The sequence below is a fragment of the Lissotriton vulgaris genome, chromosome 3_1, assembly GCF_964263255.1.
Source record: "Lissotriton vulgaris chromosome 3_1, aLisVul1.2, whole genome shotgun sequence".
Lineage (NCBI taxonomy): Eukaryota > Metazoa > Chordata > Amphibia > Caudata > Salamandridae > Lissotriton > Lissotriton vulgaris.
The window spans coordinates 1,069,359,819-1,069,380,014 of NC_141689.1; the positions used below are offsets into that span (position 1 = coordinate 1,069,359,819).

Genomic DNA, 20,196 nt, shown 5'->3' on the forward strand with positions numbered 1-20,196 from the left:
CAAGGAAGTACTAACACTTAGCGAATGCCGCGCCCATCGCTGTATGGCCACGCCCCCAGCACAACACACACGCCCCCAGCAGAACGCCGACGCCCACAAGGGACTGATTTGCCCCTAAGGTTCTTTACCCTTCGAATGTATATGGTGGCCAGCTGTATAGCCTATGTCCATCTGCTGCAACTGTCCTTTCCAATGCTGTATTGGGTGTTGTGATTGGTGCTGTAGTTCCTGAGATTACTCGCCTCAAAGGTTTGGGCTCTCTCTTTATAATATTAGTATAGATATAGATAAGCTTTCATTGCAAGTGCCACGTGTTGACTGTTTGCTATGTTCTTGACAGTGAATTGCTTGAAGGTTGTGTAGATTAATCCACAATTGCCACTGCTGTCTTGGTGAAAGGGACATATACCCACAGAGAGCCCTTTGACCTCCGCCAGCCTTCTTGCCCTGCCTAATATGAGCATGCAGTCCATTCAAGGGCCCTACTGAGCAGCCCCCAAAACACTTCTGAGTAACAGCTGCAAATAGCACGGTTGTAGCTGTTTGGCACTTAACTAACTACTGCCATCTCTAGTACCCATGTAGCTATTAATTCCTTAAATATAAAATATCTGAAAGGCAGTTGAGTTCGGATACAAGGGTCACAAACTTTCACATGTTTACAGACCAGAACACCTGTGTGTATTTATGAAAGGAAATAATTGTATATCCGGTCGTTTGAAGTCTTGCCCTGAAAATATTCTTAATCTCCTTTTTGTGGTTTCAGGTTTCTGTGGACAAGGTGTTAAAGACTCTGAAGGAAAATGCAAATAAAGCAACTAGTATACTTCTTACTGCAATACCTCAAATAGCATCGATGGACTGGGAGGAAACAGTGAACAGTATGAAAGTAAGTTTCTGCTGAGCGTTCCCAACTCAAATTCACAAGGACAATGCATTTGCAGTAAACTGTTCTATGACAAAATAAGGGGTGTTTTTCCTTTCAGATTTCGTCAAATTTCTTACTAACATGTTTTAACTTACAGATTAGCACACAGATTTTTGAATTGAAATGATATCACTAGGGAAACACAAATCATCATCATTAAATACTTTATTTGGGCTATCCACCCATAAAAGTACTTAAACAGATGCAATACATATAAATTCACAGGCAACAGTGTAAAAACACTCTATAAACTATACCACTTAAACATTTTTCCAGTCATCAAATAATACATTTAGGATATAATAAATAGCATTATCTAGTTACCCCCTGAGGATTGTCAGTAGTAATCAATTCTGTTAAAAAATACATTAGTTAAAAACACAAGCTTAAAACCTCATATTTCAAGAGTCTGTAGGAGCCTACTTTAACAGAGTAAAACAATGAATTAGTAGACCAGCTGTATTAATCATTCAATTACCTAGCTTCTAATGAACCATCTCCATTGTCTATATTTTGATACCGTACAAACAGCTGTCTGTGAAGTTTCTGTACGGAAGAGCCGTATGGCAACCTTAAGTTTTTGACAGCACAGTTGCTTGGATAAAGGTATGATCCATGTTTTCCTGGGGCGGATATAACCCAGACAGAAAAAGAGAAAGTGCACTAGTGATTCATCTGCTTGTTGACAAACTGGGCATACAGCACTAGTAGCATTTATTCAAAAGGCTCCATTTTGCCAGTAAAGACATTAATGGTAAAGTGCCATAACGAAATGTAAGGAAGAGGGTCTTTGCAGGTAATGGGTTAATAAAATCCAAAAAAGGCTCCCATTGAGAATTAGGTTTAACATTTAAAAAAAAAGAGAAGTGACCCCTCAGTTACATTCTGGAATTTCCTGTAATGGACATGGGCCCAATATGCATCCATAAGTGCATACCTGGACAGACTAATCGTGGTAGCCGCTGAGGACCAGTACTCCCCTAAACCAATTTGAACCAATAATTTTTGGTTAATAGGATAGCTATTTGATCTTGGCACAACCAGCCAGTGATGCCACCTCCTTCAGGGCTTCACTATAATCCTCCAGGTCTCCAGAATAATTCCGCCTTCTCCAGTAGAGTAACTGCCTTAGTTGGGCCTTGTGTATTATTGAGTTTAAGGCCATGTCCCTTCTTAATGGTATTAGTGGAGGGAGTGTTATTAGGGAGGTTAGTCGGTGATCTCAAAAAGATATTCTCTGCTACTTCAAATCTCGTCAAGTTTGAGGTGCCCCATACTTTGGCACCATAAAGGGCACTACCCTCTGCTTTAGCTTTATAGACCTCAATTGCAGGAGAAATAGGTTGGTCTGGGACATTCTATAACGCCTCAAAAAAATCAATCAATCTCTTGTACGCCCCTGCCCTCGGTGCCCCCCCCCCCCGCCCCCCGCTCCCGGACGCTGCTCCCCTGTGGCCCGCCCACTTTTTCCTTCTGTTTCCCTGCACGCCCGCCCATTGGCCACCCCGCTCCCGCCTCCCAGCTGCCCCTCCCTCCCACTTCGCTTTCTTATAGAGGGCACGCAGCGGCCGCGCCAAAGGCAAACCCGTCTGTGCCTGGACCGCGCCCAGCACCAGAACCGCACCCAGCGCCAGAACCCCTGTCCCCAGCCACGGCCAGGGCACCCGCCTGAAGTATGACACCGCCACCCTCACCGCACTCAACCCAGGACGGCCTGCAACCGAGCCACCCCTAAGCGCACCCACGGACCCTTCACCTGCCAAGCATGCAAATTCTCCTGCCTCCGAACCCACACCCCGCCCACCGAACACAGCAACAACAACAACCACCTCAAGTGCATCCTCCTCAACACCCGCTCCGTCCACAAACACGCCGTCGAACTCTGGGAACTCCTTGATACAACAACACCAGACGTCGACTTCCTCACGGAAACCTGGATGAACGCCTCCTCGGCCCCCGACATCGCCATAGCCATCCCGGACGGCTACAAAATCACCCGGAAGGACCGCATCAACAAAACTGGAGGAGGAATCGCCATCATCCACAAAAACAGCATCAGCATCACGACCAACACCGAAGACACACTCACCGCCGCCGAACAGCTACACTTCCAGATCCACATCAACCCCCAGACCACCCTCAGAGGAACGCTCATCTACAGACCCCCGGGCCCACGGACACAATTCAGCGAAACCATCGCCGACTTCATCAGCCCGCACGCCCTAGCCTCACCAGAGTACATCCTCCTAGGGGACCTGAACTTCCACCTGGAGAAAAACAATGACAACAACACCACCACCCTGCTCAACAACCTCGCCAACCTCGGACTCAAGCAACTGGTGGACACGCCCACCCACTACGCCGGCCACACGCTCGACCCCATCTTCTCTGCGAGCTGCCACGTTGCCTTCAGCCACTCCACCGGACTTAACTGGACCGACCACAGCTGCATCCACTTCACCTTCAAGAAGAACACATCCCACCACCGCACGCCACAGATCCCCCGCAGGTGCTGGAGCATAGTCACCACTGACCAGCTGACCACATTGCTAAACCAGAACCCACCTGCCGACACCCCTGACACCAACAACGCAGCAGACAAGCTCACACAGTGGATCACCAACTGCGTCGACGATCTCGCTCCACTGAAGAAACCCCCAGGCAAGACCAGCAACAGAAAAACCTCATGATTCACAGACGCCCTTAAAATCGCCTGGCGCCACAAGCGGACATCAGAAAACATGACAGCCCTCAAGAGCGCCACCTGCGAATACCACCAGATGATCCGCACCACCAAAAGGACATCATTCAAAGAGCGGCTGTACAACAACTCCCACAACAGCAAGGAACTCTTCAGCATAGTCAAAGAGCTCTCCAACCCCAGCGTCAGCAACAACGACATCACACCGTCGCAAGACCTCTGCAACTCCCTTGCCGCTTTCTTCCACCGCAAGATCGCAGACATACACGACAGCTTCGGACCCTATATTCCGCCCCCAGCCACCAAACCAACGTCCCCCACCACCAGTCTCAGCGCATGGACGTCCATCAGCACTGAAGATACCACCCGCATCATGAACACCATCCACTCCGGATCCCCCGCCGACCCATGCCCTCATCATATCGTCAACAAAGCCGACACCATCATCGCACCCCCACCTCCGGAACATCATTAACAGCTCCTTTACATCAGGCGCCTTCCCTGGCAGCTGGAAACACACAGAAATCAACGCCCTTCTGAAGAAACCAACAGCGGACCCCAAAGACCTCAAGAACTTCCGCCCTATCTCTCTTCTCCCCTTCCCGGCCAAAGTCATCGAGAAGACCGTCAATAAACAGTTGACTGCATTCCTCAAAGCAAACAACTTGCTCGACCCATCCCAGTCCGGTTTCCGAGCCAACCACAGCACCTAGACCGCCCTCATCGCAGCCACCGACGACATCAGGACCCTGATGGACAACGGAGAGACAGCCGCTCTCATCCTCCTAAACCTCTCGGCAGCCTTTGACACCGTCTGCCACCGCACCCTAACAACCTGCCTCTTCAACTCTGGGATCCAAGGAAAGGCTCTAGACTGGATCACATCCTTCCCCTCCTACAGAACCCAGAGAGTCCGCCTCCCTCCCTTCCGCTCCGAGGCCACCAAGATCATCTGCGGCGTACCCCAGGGCACATCACTCAGCCCAACCCTCTTCAACATCTACCAGAGCCCCCTCGCCACCATCGCACGCAAACACAACATCAACATAATCTCCTACGCCGACGACACCCAACTGATACTCTCCCTCACCAAAACCTCACCGCCAAAGCCAACTTCCAGGACGGAATGATAGATGTCGCAGAATGGATGGAGCACAGCCGACTAAAACTCAACTCGGACAAGACGGAAGTCCTCATCCTCAGACAATCCCCATCCGCCTGGGATGACTCCTGGTGGCCCACGTCGCTGGGCACCGCACCGACACCCACGGACCACGCCCGCAACCTGGGATTCATCCTGGACTCCTTCCTCACGATGACCAACCAGGTCAAGGCAGTCTCGTCCTCATGCTGCAACACCCTGCGCATGCTCCGAAAGATCTTCAGATGGATCCCCACCGAAACCAGGAAGACGGTCACCCAGGCCCTCGTCACCAGCCGACTGGACTACCGGAACGCCCTATACGCAGGAACGACAGCCAAACTTCAGAAACGGCTTCAGCGCATACAGAACGCCTCCGCACGACTCATCCTCGACATCCCCCGCCACAACCACATATCCGCCCACCTGAGAAACCTGCACTGGCTCCCCGTCAGCAAGAGGATCACGTTCAAGCTGCTCACCCACGCACACAAAGCACTCCACAACATGGGCCCCGAATACCTCAACTACCACCTCTCGTTCTACACTCCCACCCGCCAGCTCCGCTCCACCAGATTCGCCCTCACCGCCGTCCCACGGATTCGCAGAACCACCACCGGAGGAAGATCATTCTCTTACCTTGCTGCCAAGACGTGGAACTCCCTCCCCGCACACCTACGATTGACCCAGGACCATCTCACCTTCCGGAGACAGCACAAGACCTAGTTATTCGAGCAGTAGTGCCTTGATACCCTCACGGGTGAGTAGCGCGCTCTGCAAATGTATTGATTGATTGATTGGGTATTACGGCAGAACAGTGGCTTAGATTTAAACTACTCTTTAGATTTAGGAAGCCTGACCCCTAGGTAGTCAAACTCACAAACCCTCTCTAAAGGGCATCTCCCAGAATAATCAAGCCCCTAAATGTGTTATGGGGATTACAGGTCATAAACTTGGTTTTGGAATGGTTTATAGTGAGCCCTCGTTCAGTGCAATAGTCTTCAAATTTGTTCATCAAACGTTGAAAATCACTAGGGTCGTTAGATATCAAAAGGGTGTCATCTGCAAATAGAAGAAGGGGAGTTTTATTTACCATCCAAACAAGGAGCATTGTTCAGATCATCTGCCCCATAAGATATTACATCGTTAAAATACAGAGAGAAAAGAGTTGGGGCAAGGACAATATCAATCCGTTCTGTCAACTCCCCTGCCGGGCCCCATCTCACTTGGGCATAGGTATCCTGATGGAGACAAACCAGCATATTCAAGATGTCAGGTGGAACTCTACTATTCCTCAAGAAAGACCACAGGTGTGCTCTATGGACTAAATTGAATGTTGATTTTAAGTCATCGAAGACTGATAGCGATGGACCTTTTGCACAACAACAATTTTCCAATAAAAATCTGTTCAATCGTACTAATTCCTCTTCTGAAACCCGCCTGCAAAGGGGAAAGGGCATGGTGTTGCTCAATCCAAGAATCCAATTTTCCCAGTAGTTGTCTGGCAAAAACCTTTTGGGCTACATCTATGAGGCTGATAGGCCTATAGTTTAATGGGGAATCGCGCTGGATTTTTTTGATAGACCGGCACAATTTGGGCCACCTTCCAACTAGCGGTGACACTAGCCCCTTTCAAAATGTAATTTGTCAATTTGTTAAAATAAAGGGCCCAGGTCTCAATATCTGCCAAAAGGAGGTCACCCGGGATCCCATCAGGGCCAGCTGCGTTTCCTGGGGCAATGGCCTTGACTGCCTCCAATATGTCCCTCATCTCCATCACTATAGAACCTGTTGAGGGGTAAGTTGCATCATGAGGCTGCATAACTCCAACAGCCACAGAAATGTACTGTAATTGATACAGGTCTGTAACTTGGGCATGCCAGACCTCAGGTGGAATTGTGTCTGGCTCTCATTACCATTTGGAACCAACTTCCAAAAGTTTTTTGTATCTTTTGATACAGCTGCCTCGTAGATTTTTTCCCATACTTTTGTTTCCCAGACCCGTAACGCTTTTGCTTGAGTTGCTTTACACTCCTTCCTTTTAAGTCTGATAAAGATGCTTCACCCAGCGTTCGACCCAAAGAAGAAAGTTTGTTTTATTATTAGACAGCTTATTATACCAAGAGCATTTTGGATTGATATAGGCCCCTAATGTTATATAGTATAGGCACGTGTGAAGCACTTAGCCAGAGTTTCAAATAAGCTCTTGTTTATCCTAGTTATGCTTGAGGTCCATTAATGGTCCTTTTAGTTTGAGGAGACTTACCCTGTCTATCTCAAGCAATGCTTCCCTAAAGGCCCAATTCATACAATCTCAAGTGAGCCGGTTATGAACTACTTGGCTCCATTTAATCCTACTCCTATCATTAGATGCCAATAAATTGGAGGCAAGTGATATGGGGCCATTTAACAAGTGATAAAAAAAAAATCATGCAGTGTTCAATGGAGGGCACTGTGATCACTATTGTCCCTGGTTAGTATCTTGAAATCAGCTACATATTTCCAAAGCTGGACAGGAATTAGAATATAATCGATTCTACTAGAGCATCCTGAACGGTTAAAAGTATGCATAGCATTTGGGTCGGAAGACGAGCGGCCATTACACGCCCTCAAACCACATGTCAAGGTAAAAAAACAGAAGTTGGTATGCAGCGCCAGTCCATTGCTTTACTGGGGCAACGTTGAGAGCTAGTATCCCCATTCATCGTCTTCTTCACTTAAGGGAGATTGATTACCTATGTCATAGGGATCATATGTAGTGTTGAAGTCGCCCGCAAAATCGCATTCTCAAGGAAGTCAAGAGAAGCCCTGTAATAAGCGAGGTCCCAAATCGTCTGTTTCCCCCCCACCCTTAATCATCCTGTTATAAACATTGTACAGATAGTAAGTACAACAGTCAATACCAGTGATAGATATCACCATGATGTCATGTGAAATTGGAGGAAGGGGTCTTATTTAGCTTTAATACTTGTTTTTGCTCAGATAAGAAGCCCACCTGATAGTCGACCCTTTCCAGTACTACGAGCAGCTACATAGTAGGTTATATATCCTGATCTATAAAGGGGTTCAGCAGTTCAAGTTTCTTGGAAAAACCATAGATCAAATTTATTAATAAAAGTCCTCCAGGACGAGTTCTCCAGCGTGCCCCTAATTCCTGCTATATTCCATGAGAGCATATAAAAAATAATAGGAGTACAGGGAAGGGGGTTGGGGAGGAATAGTGGCTGTACAGATGGAAGTATTGGGGATAGAATTGGTGGAAATAATGGCTTTACAAATGGTAGTATCCTGGTGAGAAGCATCACTACCTAGGCTCAATACATTTGGGGCAGGTACCTCCCTCAGTCAGTCTACCATTGGGGTGCCCAAAGACTCAGCTTCTTCATGATGACTTCTTTTCAGTAGGGGTTATAGATCACAGTGAACGGGAGGATTACATTTAAACCGCATCATTGGTGCCTCAACCAAACAGTGTTGTAACATATTCACCAGGCCCTCAACTAAAAAAATCTAGGCTTCAGCTTAAGTCTGACGTATTTATATGAACATAATAGATCAGAAGGATTATGGAGTCTCTTCGCATCCAAAATATCAGACCGGACAACTGACTAACACTAGTGTTTGGACTGTATCTTAAAAATACACTTATTTGTAAGTGACTATTTCTTCATGGACACTCTCAGCCAAGATAGGAATCTTAGTCATGTAGACCAAGGCTGTTAAACAAATGTAGATTCCACCGGCCTTACGAGAGGGGCTACCTGTCTCATGAAATCAGTTCCTACCTACAAAGGGGCGGGAGGAGAAACCCTGTGATGCTCACAGCGACATTTAGTGCACTGCAAGTCTCTGCAACGCTGGAGGTGTGCGGGCCAGGCCATTGGCGGGCCTGTCTTGTGCCAGGAAGAGGCATGGCGGAGCCACACCCTTGACCTCTTGATGTCTCCTCAGTTTTGCCTCATTAGGTACTAATGAGGCATTTCTAGTGGGCCGCTGTCAGGCGGTCTGGGCCCCCCCTTATTCTGCGGAAGTGCCGCCACTGGAGGTCGGAGTTCCCCAGGGCTCTGTTCTGAGCCCGACTCTTTTTAATATCTTTATGACCCCTCTGGCGGCACTGGCAGAGTCTTTTGGGGCCCAGATCGTGTCCTATGCCGACGACACTCAGCTCCTCTTCACGTGTAGGAAGGGGTCTGAGTTCGACGGTGAGAACATCCGAGGGTGCCTGGGGCTGTTTTTAAATGGTTCCAGCTTAACAGCCTCAAGTGTAACTCAGATAAATCTGAGGTGCTCTTTTTCGGCTGTCGATCTGATCCAAGCTGGCAGGACAGGTGGCCGGTAAATATGTTCCCTCCATCGGCGGCATCTACGGTGGCCAAGAATCTTGGAGTTAAAATTGATAACGGCCTAACGCTGAAGTCCCAGATTCTTGGCTTAGCAGGAACATGTTTTGGCCTCCTTAAGATGCTCCGTAAGTTCCTTCCCATGCTCTCATTGGCACACAGGAAAACTACGGTGCAAGCCCTTATTGGATCGAGGCTCGATTACGCCAATGTCCTGTACTTGGGCCTGCCGGAGTATCTTCTCTAACGTTTACAGGTGGTTCAAAACTCGGCGGCTCGGGCCATTTTTGGCCTACATAGGCGAGCCAGAGCGTCTGACCTCCTGTACACTCTCCACTGGCTGCCTACCCGGAAACGGATAGTTTTCAAGGCACTTACTCTGGCCCACAAGGCTTTTCATGCCACTGGGGCCAAATACATTCAGAAGCGGCTGGCTCTCTATCAGCCTGCCAGATCTCTGAGGTCAGAGTTGCAGGCCCTGGCTGTGGTCCCAGCTATAAGAAGGGTACAGATTGGTGGCCGATCCTTCAAACGTCTGGCGCTTCTGCTCTGGAATTCCTTGCCGATTTTTCTTCGCATGAATACCAAACTGTTGGCCTTCAGGAAGGACCTTAAATCCTGGCTTTTTGCTCAGTAGGCCTTCCCCCTTGCCGCCTGCCACCCTGTTTCCATTGTAGGTCACTAAAAGCGCCGGGACACTCCTCAGAGTAGCCGAGCGCTATACAAAACACCACCTAACATTAACATTAACATTAACTGTGAAAAGTTTGTTACATTTACATAACGAGGTTCCTGCTTGCCCAGATTTGTTCCCTGCCTAGCTTGAGGGGCGTTTTTTGGTGAGGCTGAGCCTAGGGAATATATATTGTCTATCAAGTATGACAATTTCCTAAGCCTTAGCCTGAGTGTCTGGTGCTTTGCCTAGTCTGGCATTTAACTCGCAATCAAAATGGGGAAACATGCAATAACCACCCAAACCAAACTTGGTTTCTTGTCCTCAACCCTTGATGGGTTTATCAAGTGTGCAATGGGGCCCAGAATAAAGAGACTGAGCAAGTGAAACGTTGCATTTCAGGCTCATTGGTGGCAGGGTTAGATTCTGCACCTTCGATGGAACCAGGGTGTGAGGGGTCGCCTTACTTGGATCACGGATTTGAACTTTCATCAATCCCACCTCCCATCGCTGACATTACTCCTGTTGAGCTGGGTTTTTCCCCTGGTCTGAATACTTCTCTACAGAGCAATAACGAGCCCCCTATGAAACAGAAAAGGAGGAAGGTGCCTCGAAAGTCAGCCCCATCAAACACTCTTCTACCCAGCACCTAACAGACTCGATTATTGAAAAACTAGAGCTCTTCTGGAGCACCTTATTGGAGAATGGCCGTAATGTCTTATGTACTTTGTTTACCCCTTTACATTCTAGGCTGGGTCGAATTGAAGAGCAACGAAATGAACTTAAAACAAAAGATGTGACTCTTTCCACTACACCACTTAAGATGCATCAGTGCCAGCAAGGGATGGAGGGGACTACCATATGCAGCATATCATCTTCCCCAGATCGTGTACAACAGCCTTCAGGGCCCCATAATCCCTGTAACTCCCCATCAGGTAGGACAGCTGAGTATAGTCAGCAGTCTACTGTGCAGCCTATCCAGTCCACCATACTCCATCTTTGTGTACACAAGGGAACTTCTGAGGTGAGGATAAAGGGTGACCTGATCGCCTCCCGGGAGGTTCAAGGTACAGGTAGATCCTCTCGTCATAGGCCGTCTACACAATACATCTCCCCAGCAGCTGCCATAATGCAGTCACTCCATCAGATAAGCATTTAAAAGCAACAGCAGCTACAGGAAACACGGCACAGGCCGTGAAAGCCATGGAGAAGCAAAAAAGAGGGCCTGGGTGTCCCAGCTTAGATAGGATTGATCTACCCCTGCATGTTGCCTTACGTAGTAATTATGGCAAATGTTCCCCCACTCTTAGAGGGCTCAGCTTAATCACCTATTTAACTAAGAAATAAGGTTCTGCACTGGCTCCAGTCCAGATCATTATTTCCTATATCACCTGCAGACCAAATTAGGCTGATACAGAGGGTGTGCTGGATTGGCCAGTCAAAAATCATGTGGGGGAGATTGTATTATCATAAAATTTAGGCACACAAGGTTTGCAGCGATGATTTTGCATGACACCTCTTTTACTCCTCTGATGGAGGTTTATGTGACTCCTCTCCCCCTTGGTTTCTCCTATAAATATCTGTCCCATCCACGTGAAGGATCATTTCCCCGACCTTTAGCCCTTTCTTCTGTGGGTAATCAGGTTCCCTATCCTGTACTTTCTAAGAGGTATGAGCTCCTGAATGGTCTGCAAAATATAGATTCCCTTACTAAGCCTCTAATAGCTGCTGCTGCCTATCCAACTACGCCCACCTACTCCTCAGGATGTAGTAGGGCCCGAGTAGAAGTCCGGGCCAGGCGGCTATATATTCCAATCCCATGATTCAAAAAGGCTTTAATGGGATGTGTGTTATTGTGTCATGGAATATTGCAGGGTTGAAGAACAAATTAAATGCTTATGGGCTCAAAATCACCAGTTCTACACACACATTCTGCAACTGGGAAACATGGTAGATGGCCCCTCTTCACGGCAAAGGATTTTCCTCTTTGTTTATGCCAGCCATCCCATCTCTGGACGATCGAGAAAAGGGTGGGCTACAGCTTCTGATTTCTCACTAACTTCTTTTTACAATGAAAAAATTTGACACATCCTCTCCCTATCTTAAATTTGTTGTGGTTGAATTTTAATGAAGGTGTCTGATGTGATCATTATCAACTATTATAGCAATGTATTTGATTCTACACCTGTTGGGGTGGTAGGAGCTTTGCAAACTGACCGTGACTCATTTATTGTGCAATTTAAAAATGTTTGCTCAAATATATGGGATGTATTTTAAAGCAACAAGGGAACCCAAAGAAGTCGACCAGGAACCATGGGAGTCAATTCTTTTAAACAACAGTAGTGGACATGTCCAGCCGTACAGAGGTCTGATATTTACTAAATAGACTATGCAGACATTTTACAAAACAATACATAAAATGGGGCACAAGCCTGTGCCCTACTTAACCAATACAAAACAGGGGGGGAAGGGAAACACAGGGGGCTCAGGCAAAGCTTTTTGGTTTGTTGCACACAGGAAATAAACAATGACAAAAAGAACAAATAGCAAAATACACCTTTACAGTTTGAATGAACAAAACTTTTCAGTGTATAAGGTGTTTTACAGTGTTGACGGCGTTTCGATCCAGCAAACTGATAAGCGGATTATCATCATTACATGGAATACATGCCTGTTAGTTTTAGAGCCTCATACGCCGAGAAGGCAGAAGGAACAAATATATGGGATGGGCACTTTCATATTCAAAGATGCTGCCACTCAGCAAAGTGGGTATGTGGCTTCACAAATGGGGCTGGCGAGGGAACTCTGCACTTCCAACACTCTGATGTTGGGTAGGGTTTGAATACCATGCTGCATAGGTATGACCTACAATTGCTAGAAGAAGCCATGAGTGTAAGCACCACACAGACACATACATTTGTGGGTGGGGGCAATCATTCCACTATCGATCATATTCTACCCAGCTCAAGCCTTAATCAGATGGTTACTAGCGTTCAAGTGATACAACAATAGCTAGTGATCATAACCTGCTAGTCTTATCTACCCTTCTACTAGCTAATTCTCTTTAGGAATGGGAGAGCGTTTTTAACGCTGCAGTACTGGGTACTTTTCTTTCTTTCTGGGTCAAGTCTTTCATAGTACCTATATATACGAAAGGTTATAAAGCAGACCCAAAATGCTACTGTCCCATTTTCCTACTGGATTACTCCGCTAAACTCCTGGGAAGGGTTGTTGTAAGGAGACTTGAGGAATGGGCAAGCGACAACTCATTTTGTCTGAGGCCTAGGACGGATTCAGGAAGGGACTCAGGGCGGTGGAGCAATGCCTAAATCTTAACTCCTGACGGAGAAGTATACGAGAGCGAAGACTGATCGTTCCATGTGTGCTTTGCAGACCTCATTAGTGCATGTGATCTAGTAGATCACGTGATATTGTGGCACACCCTACTCTCTTATGGGGACCCCATGGAAATTATCAGTCTCCTCGCGGGGTTATACAAGAATCTTTCCGCTAAAGTACAGTTTGGTCCTAATGGCAAACTATCGCCCTCTTTTAGATTCAAGTGGGGCATTTGGTATGGTACTGCACCCTTAATGCAATTATAAACTGAAAGGTTGCAGCTGAGCATACGTTTCCATTTGTTTATATTGGAAATACATTTTTTGTTAGCTTGAGTTTTAAAAATGCACCGTTGTCTATTTAGATTTATTTCACAAAGAAAGCTAAATAAACAACAAAAGTGCATTTTTTAAATACAAGCTAACAAAAATCTCACTTCCAATACAAACAAGTTAAAACAAATGCTCAGCGGCAATCTTTCTCTTTAATTTCATTAAGGCTGCAGTACCCTATGTGGCTAATAGAGGTCCCTTAACAACTCCACAGGGACTCCTAGTAACAGACTGTGGTAATACCCCCTTTTCCATGCTTTGTGGAATTTGTTTCATTACTTATGCTACTGCTGGGATATTTTTGGACAAAGAAATTTTTTTTACAAATGTTTTAATTTGCAATGTTAATAGCTCATACAGTCACTAATGTGAGATCTATTGCATTGCAAATCTTTGTTTGTTTTCTTTGCCCATAAATGGGGTTGAGGGCACGTTACAGTCCCTTCAAGTTGATGCGCTGATTGTTGCAGGCCGCCCAGTGCCCATCCTTTATGTCAACAGCGCAGTACTTTTCATGGAGCTCAGTTGGGCTACAGAGACTAATAGACTTCTTTGCAGATTTTATGGATTCTAGGAAATTAAAAATTAACAAGTCAAAGGCATTTACAATGACCTGCAGGAAAACCCTCAGGAATGCAAGATCCTTCTATTTTAGAGCGTGTTCAGATAGAAAAGGTTAGGTCATTCTGCAATCTAGGCATGTTGTTTTCTGAAAAGGACACTTGGGTGATCATATTTGTAATACGAGACTCAATATGAAAAGAGTCTGTGATGGGGTGTTTAGATTTTCTAGTTACCTTGGAAGCTGTCCCATTAAAGATATGGTTACTATCTATAAAGCAAAAGTATCTGCTGAAACCTAAGGTGGAGGTGTGCGGAGTTATGTCACTAGTAACTCTTTACAGGTCAAGGAAAACAACGTTTTAAGGAGTCTGCTGTGCATCCCTACCTCGGCATCCTCCACCATTATGCATAGGGAAGTAGGGCTGAACCAGTGCTTAATTTGTGCCGGTGCTTAGCACCGGCACTTAATTCTTAGGGCCGGGTCTACACTCCATATTGACTTCTTTAAGTTCACCCATGTTTCCCAGTGAATGCCGTAAAATATTTAAAGTTGTATGCCGCTTAGGCGCATGCCTTATTCTGAGGCACATTCTGCCACTCAGCTGAGCAGTGCATGTCAATGCTCCTCCCGAAGGCTAATGGAATATACATAGTTCTCCCTGACTGTAATCACGTCCCTGGTCCCTCCTGCTTGAAAAGCTGCGCAGCCCCCGGAGCAGGTCAGCCCTCTCGTAAAGGCACCTCCCCCCACTCGCTAACTTCCGCCCGCCTCTCCGCTCCTGCTTCCTGCCCCTACAGTGATCCTGACTTCACTCTGATAGTTGAAATAGGCGGGCATTTTCATTTCGAGAGGGAACATTTCAAAATAAATGATACAATGGCTCCCTGCCTACTAATTAAGTCTTGAACCCTGTCTGCCATGGAGCCACCGGACTGCCCTTACAAGCCCCGGGAGCGGGAGCAACCACTGCAAGAAGAGGTGTAAGTGCGAGGTGCAGCACCTTCTATTTCACGTTTCCTGTCAGGGCACGAGCTGGGGGACTACGAGGGTGGAAGGCATCCCACAACTTATTTTCCAGGGTGGACGCCGTCCACCCTGCTTTTCAAATCGCCGTCCACCCTGCCCTGCTCATCAAAAGCGTGATAAAAGCGCGCACCAAACCACGCATGATTTCCAGGGTAAACTAAAAGGCTTGGCGGCAGGAGAGAGATTTAAAAATCCCGAGAGGGCCGCAGGAATGCTCTTGCCGATGAGGGAGTAAGATAAGGATGTTTAACAGTAAAGACAGAAGTGGTGTTTGCTTTAAAAAAGACAATTTGCCAGGAGCAAAAGAACTTGTAACTTCCGACAGGAGGAGAGATCCGAGTAAAAAGTTATGTTTTTCATGCACCTTTTTTGCTTCAAAGAAGTGGACTTGTATGCAGATGAGCTCTGGAAACGCTCACATTCTCGAAGCTGGAATGGTGCAAACGTTGAGCTTTTAAAATTTCATACCTATGCTGCAGTGACCATTGGATTTAAATCATTGCTGTCTTCGCTGGCCCAGCATGCCTCTGCTTGGGAGTTTGCTCTTCGTTTTTGGTTTTTTTAGTTTGTGGCCAGTTGAAAGTGCGAGAGAATCAACTTAGAAAGGTAGGTCCCGACTGTTCATGGTTCACCTGTGTTATGCTGTTGCAATTTCTCTCCCGTCTCTGAAAAATGCTGCCCGTTTGGGAAATTTATGTTTTGTACAAAAAACACAGCTAAAGGGGTATCTTTACTGAAACATGATGTTAATTTGCATTTCACGCACTGGTCTGTTCATGCGGCTTGTGTTAACCATTAGCACTGTCCTGGACGGGTGCAGGACAGCAAAATACACTGTAGGGCTTTGCACACCCCCCACTCTTTTCACAGGGTGGACGCCGTCCCCCCTGGCAAGAAGTTGGGACCCACTGAAATATGCTTTTAAGCGCTATGTTGTGACATCATGAGGTCAGTTGCATATTGTCCTACTTGGTCAGTCCGCCCATGTCTTTTTATAGGACTTGTCCCCTGATTGTGCCCTATGCAAAACCATACAACTACACGCTCAAAAGCCCAATACAAAGACTAAGAAAACAAACTTTCCACCATGGGCTCTATAACTCATAGCGTGCACAAATTCCACGTGCAGCGTTGTGCCTAGTCGCCTTAACCGTGACTTCCTGGTGCCTTGCCCTAGATATTTCTGTCTTAAGTCCAAATAATAGCTCTGCCGATGCACCTCATTCCAGGCCATCTGCATGCCATTATGCAGCACGGGGGCAAGCTGTTGCTGTGTCCGAGTCCGTTCAGCCCTCAGGAGCAGAGTACAGTGAAGTACAATGCTTTCAGATGACAGTCCCGAGACAGGATGTGTGCTGGGTGGAGGGAGACACCGGCTACATGGACAGCAGCAATTTGCTGAACATTAACGCATTAGTAAGCTACTCATTTGTCTGGGTGGGGGAGGGACTTGCTGTGAAACTTGGGATGGGGTAGTAATGGTTACTGTACTCTCGCGACAGTCTGCTTAATGTTCTGGCACGTTTCAGTAGTGCTGTTGGTCCACAGTTTTTAGCGTCCTTATTTCCTGTTTGTTGCACTTCACCGGATATCTCTTAGCGTTATATTATTACTACAGCAGCCCCAGCCCCTCTACTTAATACATGTATGTGTCTCGGTATTACCACTTCCTACCACTTACTTTTTACCCTCTCCTGAGTGCTATAGTCATGTTACCGTTTCCACCCTTTCCCTGAATTGTTACTAACAGGTGTTTGTACCTCATATTACATCTGACTTTTGAGGATGTGGGGGAGTTAATAAAGTGGGTGGAGCCAGTGGAGGAAATGGGTGGAGTCGGAGGAAAGTAGGTGTGACCACCAACAAACATTTGAGCACCTGCACTTCATATTTTACAAATTAAGCACTTGGCTGAACCATCTCGATGACATTTTGGCATCCAAACCAATTTCCTTGTGGCCTTTTATATGGCCAAACCTGTAACCGAACTTACAAAGGCAATTATTAACTACTGCCTAACCTTGAATCATGCTCTTAAAATACTGTGGCTGTCCTTTTTTGGCCATGTCTGAACTGGGGTGGCTTGGTGAGCAAAATAACGATGGATTAAACCCAGATCTGTGACTGGGGGTGAATGTTTTGCTACTGTGCAACATTCCGTCCATCATCTTGTGTGTTTTGCTGTTCTCCCTATGTGGGAAGGGTATGCCCAGACGTGGGTCCCATGCTCACTACGCCACTGGAGTCAAGCTATCCTGTTTGATGAAGGCTGATAGCCAGAAACCGGTCCTAGGATGCTTGATTCCGGTCCAGGGAGGACATGGCTTGGCAGTTCAGTCTGGACTGTTCCCATGAGGCACAGGGTCAAGACTGATTTGCATATGGCCATGTCTGAACTGGGGTGGCTTGGTGAGCAAAATAACAATGGATTAAACCCAGATCTGTGACTGGGGGTGAATGTTTTGCTACTGTGCAACATTCCGTCCATCATCGTGTGTGTTTTGCTGTCCTTTTTTAATAACTCTCTCAGAACTATGTTTGGCTTCCCCATACTTGAATATCCAGCCAAGATTGTAACGCCCGAGAAGTCGTAAATGAAGGCTGCCTTCCTTGATACTAGGGCAAGAAATAGAGCCTTGGTCGATAGGAGGAAACTAACTGTTATTACATATATGTCTTATATCTTACCTGTAGACTTTCGACTCTATTTAACCTGGGTGACAAATTATCAACATCACTACGTCCTGACAAGTATTGTTCACCATCTTGTTTCTTTCTCTAAAATAAATCAATTCGATCTAACAGCTACTTGTGCCCGTGTGACGGAAATCCTAAACAATGTACTTTACATTTTATGCTCTTCTGTCAGTTTTATTCTAATCTAAGGAAGCAAGTTTAAAACCTTTATTGCACACAACATCAGGGACCTAAATGCTGCTTTGTGTTTTCTGTGCGCAATGGAATCTACAGCTGTTTGTTTTAGTGTTGCCTCATTTATCTGTAAAGCGATTTGTATCAGGAAGAGGATGTGCTAAGACTGTTGTGTCTGCTTGTGTTTTGGTTGTCCTCCTAATAGGTAATTTTCTTACTGACCCAGTGTTTTATTGCTTATTTTTGTAATAGGGAAAGAATGGTTTTATATTCTAGGATTGTTTTATTAATTGTATAGGGTTGAGAGTGATTGTTTTTAGCCGATTGCTTTTAATTGTGCAAGATTTTACATTTGTCTCTTTTATGTACTTTTATGGCCTATGCTGATAGAGCTGAAATAAAGTTGATTTGACTTGACTTGAACTACATTGATCCTAGTACATTTGAGGCAAGGAACAGTTTAGTTGTATCTGAAAGAGACACGTTAGTGATAGATTCCTTACCTTAGAATATCCCCAGGCGTCAGACTGGATCCGGAAATTTTTGCGTAGCAATACCCCTGCGCGCTGGTAGGCGTCGTCTGCGGCTCCGCGTCCGTCGTCGGCGTCGTGAGCGCCGGGATGACGTCATCGGAGTATATAGACGGCGCCCATGCGCGCTGACGTCAGTTCTTCTTTTTTCCGCGACAGCTAGCGCAGATCCGGAAGAAGCTCTACCCCCAGTCACTTTTTGACTGAAAACTTTTTTGATCTTTTTGATCCTCTAGTTAGTCGATTCTCGACTATCGGTGCCAGGGATGCCCGGGTTCAAGCCTTGCTCGAAGTGCGGCCGACTCATGTCGGTCACGGACCCCCATCGCCGGTGCCTGAAGTGCTTAGGCCTCGACCACGACGATCGAACCTGCTCCGACTGCCGGGCCCTGACGTCGAAGGCTAGGCGGGAGCGGTCCCGCAAGCGTCTCGAGCTGAGGCAGTCGGCCCCGCGCCGCTCCAGGTCCCGGTCCCGGTCCCACGGGAGGTCGAGGGACAGGTCGCGAGGTCGGAGTCATCGACGTTCCGGGAGTGGACACCGATCGTCTGGTTCCAAGTCCTCAGGTAAGAGGCATGAGAGGTCGGAGCGACACCATCGGTCCTCCGACCCGCCCCGTCGCTCGCACGATGCGACCGGGGATTCGGGCGACACCGCCCACGCGGCTCCGCGGGAGTCGCAAGCGTCGCCGCCTGCCCCACACCTTCGGGTCCCTGGGCACGGCGCGTGGCAGGAGGAGGTCGAGAGGTACCTCATGGCCATGAGGGCCCTCCCTCCTCAGTCGGTTCCCGTGGCGCCTTCGGGCCGATCGGCTCCGTCTGGAGGTCCTTCCGGGTCGGGCGCTTCGGCCCCGACGACGTCGGGTGCTTCGGCCCCGGCGCCGCTGGCGACTTCGGTCCCGGCGCCGCGCGACCTCGCTGGATCCGGCTCCGGATCCGGGACCTCGCCGGTCGACCTTACGACCTCGCCGGCGACGTCCCTTCAGGTGTCGTCCCCGGCAGCCGAAGTGGTTGCCGACCCCAATGCTTCCTACGGTCCTACTCAGGTGTCGGAGGGGCGCCGCTGGGCGCCGATTCCGTCGGCCTTCGGAGAGTTCTATCTCCACGAGGAGGCCCTGGCTGTTAATCCTGGTCTCCAGGAGCCGGGTGACGAGGAGCAATGGGAGGGGTCCGAGGACCCTCTGGCACGTGATTGCCAGTCTCATCAGGACTGGACATATGAGCTTGGGGAGGCCAGTGGTATTGACACCTCGCCAGACACTGGATTTACGTCGCCCCCGACTGTGGCTTCGGAGGCGGGTTCTGCTTACAGTGTAGTGTTGACGAAGGCAGCTAAGGCCCTAAACCTTGAGCTCCCCGTCGCGGCCGTGAGGACTAATCTCCTCACTGAGGTCCTCAAACAGCAGTCCGGCTCCGCGGAGCCCCTTCTGCCGTTCAACGAGGCCTTGTGTGACGTTCTGCTGGGCACTTGGTCCAAGCCCGCCACAGGTCCCCCTGTGGATAGGAACGTGGCCAGACGCTACCGCCCGGCACCGGGCGACCCTTGCTTTTTGTCCACCCACCCCACCCCCGAGAGCCTGGTCATCCAGGCCTCCAACTCCCAGACCGCATTCCCGTCGGCCCCGCCCGACAGGGAATCCAAGAGATATGAGCAGTTCGGGAAGAAGGTCTTCTCGTCTGTGAGCCTAGGGCTCCGGTCAGTGAACACCAACTGTCTCTTGGGCCGCTACACCCACACTCTGTGGGACACGGT

The 20,196-nt window shown here is 47.9% G+C and overlaps 1 protein-coding gene across 1 annotated transcript in view; it reads left to right on the forward strand.

Annotated features, from left to right (window-relative positions):
• The window catches only part of MTAP (methylthioadenosine phosphorylase), a 384,186-nt gene that overhangs the window by 310,944 nt on the left and 53,046 nt on the right, over positions 1–20,196 (forward strand). The window contains exon 7 of the mRNA XM_086961491.1: positions 767–889. Within this exon, the coding sequence (XP_086817617.1) occupies positions 767–889 (123 nt within the window). The remainder of the gene's footprint in view (positions 1–766; positions 890–20,196) is intronic.